We start from the raw sequence: 8513 nt of genomic DNA, 5'->3' as shown, positions 1-8513 counted from the left end.
ATTCAAATCATTGTGAATCAGGAGCAAAATCATGAATTCAGAAAAAGCTTGTAGCTGGAACAAAAGTGCCGGTCGCAGACAGATAGATCCGTTAACGTCTTTGTTTTCCTCGTCTGATCTGACACTAAACTGTACGACTGGATAGCTCCATTATCTCTCACCATTTTTGTCGCAGTGAGAACATTAGTTTGGGTTTTAAGGGGCTGTTAACCAACAAAGGGATGATGGGATCCGACATGATCTGAGTTCAGCACGACGTTTGTCTTTTATCTTCTGATTTTTTTGGATTAGACAAGAAGACTCCATTTTCAAAGAAATCTTTGGTAACACTTTATAATAATATTCCTCAACAAACGTTATTAACACATTATCAAACACTATTAATGCGTTTCAAAGGTGTTAGTAAGACATGTATTAGTACAATATGCAAAATAAGTTTTTTTTTAACATACTTTGTATGAATTATTAACATCTAAAGTGAGACTTTTGTCTCCAAAGGAAATATTAATAAACTGCTTACAAGATTAATAAATGTATTAACTAGCTTTGTCAACATTATACCGAGTCTTTCAAGTGTTATCAAAGTTTTTACCACAGAGTTCCTCATTTCAGACGCCAGGGATTGATGGGGAACACAAACACTAGAGAACAGCTTAGTGGCAGAATAAAGGATAATAAACTTAAAATAAGTAACCTGAGGTGATGACTTCCTTAAGGTGCAAATAAAGTTGTCAACTGTCGGTTTTCAGGCTTCTCCCCAAAGTGACTGATGGGTGCTTTGGCATCCCACAACCTCCACAGGTCTGAGACTGCTGTCCAGGACAGAGAAAACCCCCAATGTTAGGGGGAGATCTATGGTCGGGAGGCATTTTAGTTCACACCAGCGGCCTTCTCACCAGTTTGGTCAGCTTCTTTTCTCTTCTGTCAGGACTCTCCTGCAGACCAGGTCAAAGGGTCATCTATCCATCGTCTGTTTTTCTGTTTTTGCTTTAGCTATTCCTCACACACCTTTTTCTTTTTTTATTATCTCTGAGCTGAAAGTCTCTTAGATCCTTAGATATGTCTCTAAATCTGGCTGTTTCTGAGAAAGTCACCTGAGGTCTTTGGATTTTTCCTTAAGCACAGACATCCTGCAGGCGTAAATGAAGCTGTCACTCATCTGTTTTCTAGTGCAAAACTTTTCTCTGCAGGAGAAAATCTAGACAATTAGAACTTTACACACTATACTGGTTCTTTACTTGAACAAATCATGTGACCCACTGGCCTGTGATGAGGATTGTATCACATTTGTTTTACCTCATTAGATGGTCTGTTATTGTGAATTTGTTCAGACTGACTGAAATCTTCCAATTCCACTGAATGAAATCTTTCTCTCGTCTGCCAGAGCAGGTCGGCATCCAATCAGCAGCTTCAAGCCAACAATGACCTTCTCAAATTCAACGAAAGGCTTATGCTTTTTCTTCACATTTGTTTTATGTGCTTTATTTAAATAAAAATACTTTTTAAAAGTGAGTTACTGAATTTTTCTGGGCCTAAACAAGTACCTGAGGATGTTTGCTTTTGCTCACAGAAATGATCGGAATTGCAGTGTTTGATTTGACTGAATCATCTTTATTGTTTTCGGTAGAGGAATCCACAGTTTCACTCGACGTTATCCACATCCACATCCACTGTCTTTGAACTCTCAACCACCTTTCCGTCCACGACCGTCTCCACCACAGTGATGACCTTTGTGATCACTGAGGAAGACGAGAGAAACTCATCAATGAGCCATCCTGATAGGAGCAAAATATTCATTTTATAGAAATAAAGAGGCAAAAGTCTCTTACCTTGTTTAGAGCTGATTATCAAGAGAAAAAGGGGAAATTATTAGTTTTCATCATTCTGATTCACCTTTTCTCTAAATTCTGTCTTCATCAGCTCTCACCTTTCATCCTCGCCCTCCAGCAGCCTTCTGTACTCCGCGATCTCTCTCTCCAGACGGGTCTTCACCTGCAGCAGGATGCTGTACTCCTGCCCGTTGCTGACCATGTCCCCGTGGATCTGGGACAGCTGCGCCTCCAGACTGGAAACCACCTCCTGCAGGCTTGTCAGTTGTGCTCCATAGCGGATGTGGGTCTCTGACAGGGTTTCTTCCAGAGATGCTTTCTGTGACGGAGACAGATAACTGGTGAGTTTGTCGCCACAGATGGACGGAAAAATGGCAAAGCTGATGCTCAAAATGAAGATTGCTTTTAACAGAGTAAAGATCTTGGTACTGCCGACTTATCAAAAATGATTGAACCAAGAAGATGGAAAGAAATTAGTCCTCCTACTAGACTCATTGAAGTAGATTGATTTCATTGTGTAGTATTCGTATTCAAAATGACGAGTGGTTGCATATGTCTAGGAAAAATCTAGGGGAGCATTTGGGAAACGGTCAACGGAGGGTTTTACGTCTGTATTCGTCTTCACGTACCATGCTCAAATGGGACTCCAGATCAATCTGGAGCCTCTGGAAGGTGCTCTTCAGCTCTTTGATCTCAGTGTTGGATGTTTTCAAATCCTCTGAGTATCTCTTGACGTCGTGCTCCACTTCCAGGATCTGAGCAGAAACAGCGCGGCAGGAGTTACAACAACCTCCTCTCAGCCGCTGGACACACAAAGAATCTTCTCGGCTCACCTTCTTGTTGTACCACATCTCGATTTCCGTGTGGTTCTTGGCGATCAGACTCTCGTACTTGTCTCTGATCTCTTTCATGGCCTCGTTCAGGTCTGAGGTGGGCGGGGCGTCCACGACCACGTTGACCTGGCTTTCCACCGGTTTCTTCAGCAGGGCCAATTCCTTTCGGAAATAGGGGCACAGTGGTTAGGGTTAGGTATAGCAATGGTATCATTTTGGACCACATGGCATGCTTTGCTTCGGATGCTGGATAAACAGAAGCAATGAGCTCATGGAGACAGAAGAATAGGTGGAAGTGTGCAGGGAAAAGAGGAGGAAAGCAGGGAGCGGCGGAGCGGTTTGCAGGGAAGTTGCCGAGGTCAAGAATTCAGATCAGCTGACGTCACAAAGGAAAACAAACACCAATCTAATCCTCCAGCACACATCTGCTGCTGAGTGATGCACCCCTCACCTCTTCGTGGTCCTTCTTCAGCACGATGAGTTCCTCCCTCAGACCCTCGCACCGACTCTCCAGCTCCATCCTCCTCAGGTTTGAGTCATCCAGCAGCCTCCTCAGCCCAGCAATGTCGGCCTCCACAGCCATCCTCATGGACAGCTCGCTCTCGTACCTGCGAGGTTCAGCAGAAGTTGTCAGTCGGGCACGAGTCTGTCCTGCGGTGCACGTGTGAAGTCACACAGGAGTGGCAGGAATGCACTGAGAGGGCGGACAACTCACTTCATCCTGAAGTCATCAACCGCCAGTCGTGCGTTGTCGATTTCCAGGACATTTTTGGTGTTGAGCTTGGAGGCGACACAGATCTTTGGGAGAAATTAGAAAACTGATGATGGAAGATGCAGGACAAATGCTAGAATCAGAGAGTTCTAGATCAACAGACACCACAACTTCACATATACTCTCCTAAGAACCAATTCCTTCATGAGGGTCGGGAATTTACCCTCAAAAGGTTTCCTTCATGTTCAAGCTGAGGCTTCTTCCCCCTCTCACCTTATCCTGCAGGTCCTTGATGATGTCCAGGTATTTGGAGAAGTCGTGTGACACCACGGTCCTGCTCTTGTACCACTCCCTGATCTTCTTTTCCAGCTGCTCGTTCTCCTTCTCCAGCCTCCGCACCTTCTCCAGGTAAGAGGCCAGTCGGTAGTTCAGGTTCTGCATGGTGGCCTTTTTGTTGTCGCCAAAGTAGAAGTCGGAGGCGTCAGTGAGGTCTAGGCCTCCGTGGACCCAGCTGGGCCTTGAGATGCGGGTGTCGGAGCCTCCTGCTCCGCCGTACACACTCATGGTCTTGCGGCTGTAGGATGCACTGCTGAAGGACATGCTGGACGGTCTGGATCTGTAGTTGAAAGGATCACTGAGTGTCCTGGTTTATATACCTGCCGCGTGCAGCATGGTGGGATGGACTGGAGGAGGAATGTGCCCCCCACCCCTCCACACACACACATACTCCATCATTGGTCAGGGTGTGGTGGACAGTGGGGCTGTGAGATATCCCTACAGGTTAAACCTGTGACTCCACATTTTCTTGTTACTCAATAAAGAGCAGCATTTGCATTCCTCTTTGTTTTGATGCTTAATAGTAGGTTTGAAGGGGCGGGGGGGCTGTCTGTCCAGCAGAAGAGACACGCCAGAGGCAGCTTCACGCCTCCTCTGCAGCTCTGTGAAACCACAGCAGGTCCAACTCTGCAGCTTCTACTCAATTTCCCTTGATAGGGAACTCTGAAACTTCAGGGTGGACATTAAGAACGAACAACGCAGTTTTCTAATAAAAAGCTTTGCATACGTGGAGTTTGATATATGCTTAGGGGGACATTTGAGTTTGATAAACGCACATGGGGACGTTCATTGTGCACATGGAGTTTGATATACACTCATACGGACGTTCATTGTGCACGTGAGTTTGATATTCACCTTGAGGACTTTTGGCGGTAATTTAACGTCATACTCTTGGGAGACTTTTGGCAGAAATTAAATGTTACTCAGAGATGAACCTGGAACTTCTCACTGTGAGTTAAGACCGCTAATCTCAGTGCAACCATGCAGCCCAAAAAATGTTTAAATGTGAAAATGATTTTTAATGAGCAAAATCATTTACTGATAGAACAGAGAAGGACGTCAACATGTGCTAGTACCATACAAAGAAAGAATTTTTTTTTAAATGTTGAGAATGCACAGATCTGGGGTAAAGTGGGCCTCTAACCAAACACTAAAAGATGTTTTATTTTAAAAAGAAACTTTACGCATGCAGAGCTGCAGGAAAAATTGCAAATGGAGCAAAAATTAATGAAGAAAAACAAAAACTGAAAACAATACAAATAGAAATGTAATGCATGATGACTTTTTGGTTTTCAATCCTTTGAACCTAATTTCCCTTGAAGCATCACCGGTGGTATTTGAACACAAAAATCTTTAACATGCCTTAACTTTTCAGCCGTTATCGCGATAATTCCAGCAGATTTTGAAGGAGAAAAGCGGCTTGTTGAGAATGTGCTAGAATTATCATGTTCAAATAAATCAAGTTAATCAAAGAACATAGTTTTTTTAGGTTATTTTAGAATTTAGCTAACATTTTAGCTACATGCTAACTGTTTAGGCTGATTTAGGCTTTTTTTCAATTTTTTTCCTTTGGAGTCTACCTAAAATTTCAGCTACATGCCAGCTGTTCTGGCTAAATTAGACATTTTACCAGTTTTTTTAGGCTAATCTGGCATTAAACTGATATTTTCAAGCTATTAGCTTTAGCATTTTCAACTATCAATTTCAGCATCTTTAGCTATCAGCACTAGCATCTTCAGATTCAGTTTACTCATGCCGTTTTTCTCCTTCAGAATCTGTTGGAATGACGTTGATTGTGTTGAAGAGTTACAGTAAATCAAATAACATAAGCACAGGTGATCAGGTGTTAAGGGGTTTTTGATTTTAACCAAAATGTTTCCCTTTGATATTATTCCGAGGGTGTCTTCCAAACAGAGGCTGTTTTCCTGTCAGTAAAATCCTCAATCCTCTTTGCTTGAAAACATTTCAGATGTTTGGACGTCTGTTTCTTTACTCTGAGGTCAAACCGCTGAGCCAGGAGGCCCGAAGACAGATGATTGACAGCTTCATTTACACCTGCAGGCTGTCTGTGTTTAAGGAAAAATCCAAAGACCTTAGGTGACTTTTTCAGAGAAGAGTGTCAAACAGCCAGATTTAGAGACATATCTAAGGATCTAATAGCACGTGAGCGGTTCTCTGTGAGGTTTCAAACCTTTTCTGCCTCTGCGTCACAAAAACCCAGAAAGACTTTCAGCTCAGAGACAAAAATAATAAAGGGAAAAAAATCAAGAAGAGAAAAAGAGCGGTGGGGAACAACAGAAAAACAGATCTGTTGTCTGATGGACAGATGACCTTTTGACCTGTTCTTCAGGAGAGTCCTGACAGCTAAGAGAAAGAAACTGACCAAACTGGTGAGGAAGGGCGGTATTGTGAACTGAAATGCCTCCCGACCACTGATTTCCAAAGACTGATGGAAGAAGCCGAGTTCAGGAGCTTCATCAGCAGCGAGGGTCTGCTCAGCCAGGAGCTACGCCAGCGACCCCATCACCCCTGGTTCAAGCCTGATCATGTGACCAGAATGTTGATACTACAATCACCTGAACTGGTCTGTGCTTGCTTAGTGGAGACGAATCGGTCCAGATCTCACATCATCTGAAGAGAGTTTGTCCTGAGATGCAACTCGACCTACGATGATAAAATGCAGTTTTCAAGATGATCCAGGTTTTTCAGGTACAACAGTTTTCAATGAAACCAGGTTAAATTAAAAAACACAAAAGTGAAGCAATAATGGATTCCTGTAAAAGATGAGACACCATTTTGACTGAGAAAGTCCTGAGTTTCAGGTCATTGTCCCACCAGCGAGTCCTAACCTGATAACCACGACGGGCTAGTAGCACGACTTTCTCCCTTTCAGCTTCACCAGCTGATAACATCTTTTGCGTTGATAGAACAGAAATGCAGCCTGTCTAGACCCTGCAGGGCCACGCCAGTACTTAAGAGGCTCCTACACAATCCATCTGCTGGATCGTGGCCTTCTCCTCTTCAACAGCAGCAGGATCCAGAAGGGCGTTTAGAGTTTCCTGAAGCAGAAATGTGCTCTGGCAGTGACCAAATACGGACACTTTTCTCCCCACTCTCACTTTTTGCCCATGGATTGAAATATTTAGGTTTACAACCACAAGTCTGTTCACAGTTAGATCCAACACCTACTGTTGAAAACCAGTAATATCAGCTTTAATTTCTGCCTTCACCAAGACCCCAGGGGCTTCACAGCCACAGCATCTGCCTGACACATTCTTCACCTGCGTGCTGCATCGTCTGCCAGCAGCTTCATTAGACAGTTTCAGACATGTCAGATGCTCGCTTTGAAGCCGTTCAGGTAAAAGTGTCAAACAGAAACCATTTTTTTTCAGAAGATCCTAATCCTCTTTTTTTTTATATTTATTTTTTTCTATCATGGATCTGTTTTATATTTTGCTAAAAAAAATTAAAGAAGAAAAATTCCTTGTTTTGGGTGAAAGGCATTGACTGTATATGAGAATTGGACTGAGTGACCCCTCCCCCCCGGGTGTTCCAAATAGAAAGTACCTGTCGGCTTCAAGAAGCCAAAATCTATGGACTTCTATAGAGAAATAAACAGTTGTCATTTTATTTGTCAGAGCAAATACTTTTTTTTAACATATTCTTTACAGACTTCATTATTTTTCATGGATAAACGGACCAATCAGATGGCTCAGTAAAAGCATGTGGTGTCCACTGTCTAATGTTTGAAGACTTCCAAGAAGTAGAATTGTGGACTTCCAACAAGCTCACTCCTGATTGGTAGAGAGGTTGTCATAGAAATGTTGATTGACTTGGACTATCACTGCTTATTGATGGCGTTTGTATTGGCAAAAACCGACGACCAAATTGACTTCATTTCATCAGAGTCTGAAATAATCCATTTTCATTGGGTGACGGGACACACAATCGGTCCAATTCTTATACACCGTTTATCAGGATACAAGCATCTGTTTCCCCCTCTGACCACCAGAGGGAGCCATCCCCTGAGTATTGACTGTCACCTGAACCTCATCCTTACTCCATCTCCCAGCAGTCACTGCCCACTGTTCCCAGACCTCAGCAGCTGTCTACATTTAAGAATCACCAGAAAACATATTTAAGCAGGCATACATACATAAAGTTACATTATCAATCTAAACTCATCAGTCCCACTGAATTATTTTTCTATTTTCATCAACCTGAACAAACTTTAGAGGCAGAGTTTCACTCTGTGTTTTGCGCTCTACATGTTTTTCTCACACTTGCTGGATGTAAATAGAGTTTTCTGTTGGGTCTACAGACTTTGCTTTGCCTCTTTTCTTCTCTACTGACCATAATCTACAGTAATGAAAAGATCAGAAATGTTCATAACACTTCTCCCATTTACTGCAACAGCATCACACACTTACTAGAGGTTTGGTAGAAATTGGTTCTACCAGCATTCTCCTGCTCAATCCTCCTCAGGATGAGTGCAGAAGCTGGTGTTCTGGCCCTGGTTGTATCAGCAGCTAATGTTTCATATTTGTAGTCTTATATCCTTTATCTACAGGTAAGATAGAAAATAAAGTTTCATATGAGTGAGAGGGTAAAATGTGTGGGAGCAGATGATGTTGGGACTTGGATTTTCAATCATCCAACTATGGAGGAGGAGCAGAAAAAAGCAGAAAAAAACTATGGGTAGGAGAAAGAGAGTGAAGATACATAGGACATTCACTTTTCGCACCGTTTTTGAGGCCTGGTTCCAGTGGGGCCAAACGCCCTGTATGTAATATAAATGTGTGG

General features: G+C 42.9%; 1 protein-coding gene across 2 annotated transcripts; it reads right to left on the bottom strand.

Moving 5' to 3' along the window:
* Positions 1–1600: 1600 nt before the first annotated feature.
* krt98 (keratin 98) lies at positions 1601–8116 on the bottom strand. Of its 2 annotated transcripts, XM_024259539.2 has the most exons (9): positions 6287–8116; positions 3648–3990; positions 3378–3460; positions 3114–3270; positions 2663–2824; positions 2459–2584; positions 1928–2148; positions 1830–1840; positions 1601–1739 (listed from the first exon to the last, which is right to left on the bottom strand). In XM_024259539.2, exons 2-9 carry the CDS (start codon positions 3972–3974, stop codon positions 1642–1644), a joined length of 1185 nt encoding a protein of 394 aa, XP_024115307.1. In that variant the 5' UTR covers positions 3975–3990; positions 6287–8116; the 3' UTR covers positions 1601–1641. The 2 variants fall into 2 exon arrangements, with proteins under 2 accessions (XP_024115307.1, XP_036072434.1); XM_036216541.1 differs by lacking the exon at positions 6287–8116 and having other exon boundaries at positions 3648–4348.
* Positions 8117–8513: the final 397 nt, after the last annotated feature.

Source organism: Oryzias melastigma, linkage group LG1 (assembly GCF_002922805.2).
Source record: "Oryzias melastigma strain HK-1 linkage group LG1, ASM292280v2, whole genome shotgun sequence".
NCBI lineage: Eukaryota > Metazoa > Chordata > Actinopteri > Beloniformes > Adrianichthyidae > Oryzias > Oryzias melastigma.
Note: the sequence above shows the minus strand (reverse complement) of the source record. Positions and strands in the feature narration are given on the sequence as shown.

Coding starts and splice junctions, on each gene's coding strand:
- krt98 (XM_024259539.2), bottom strand. CDS start 3,974: ATGTCCTTCAGCAGTGCATCCTACAGCCGCAAGACCATGAGTGTGTAC. Junction 3,461..3,647: donor TCAAGGACCTGCAGGATAAG/GTGAGAGGGGGA, acceptor TTTCTCCCAAAG/ATCTGTGTCGCCTCCAAGCT. Junction 2,825..3,113: donor TGAAGAAGGACCACGAAGAG/GTGAGGGGTGCA, acceptor TATTTCCGAAAG/GAATTGGCCCTGCTGAAGAA.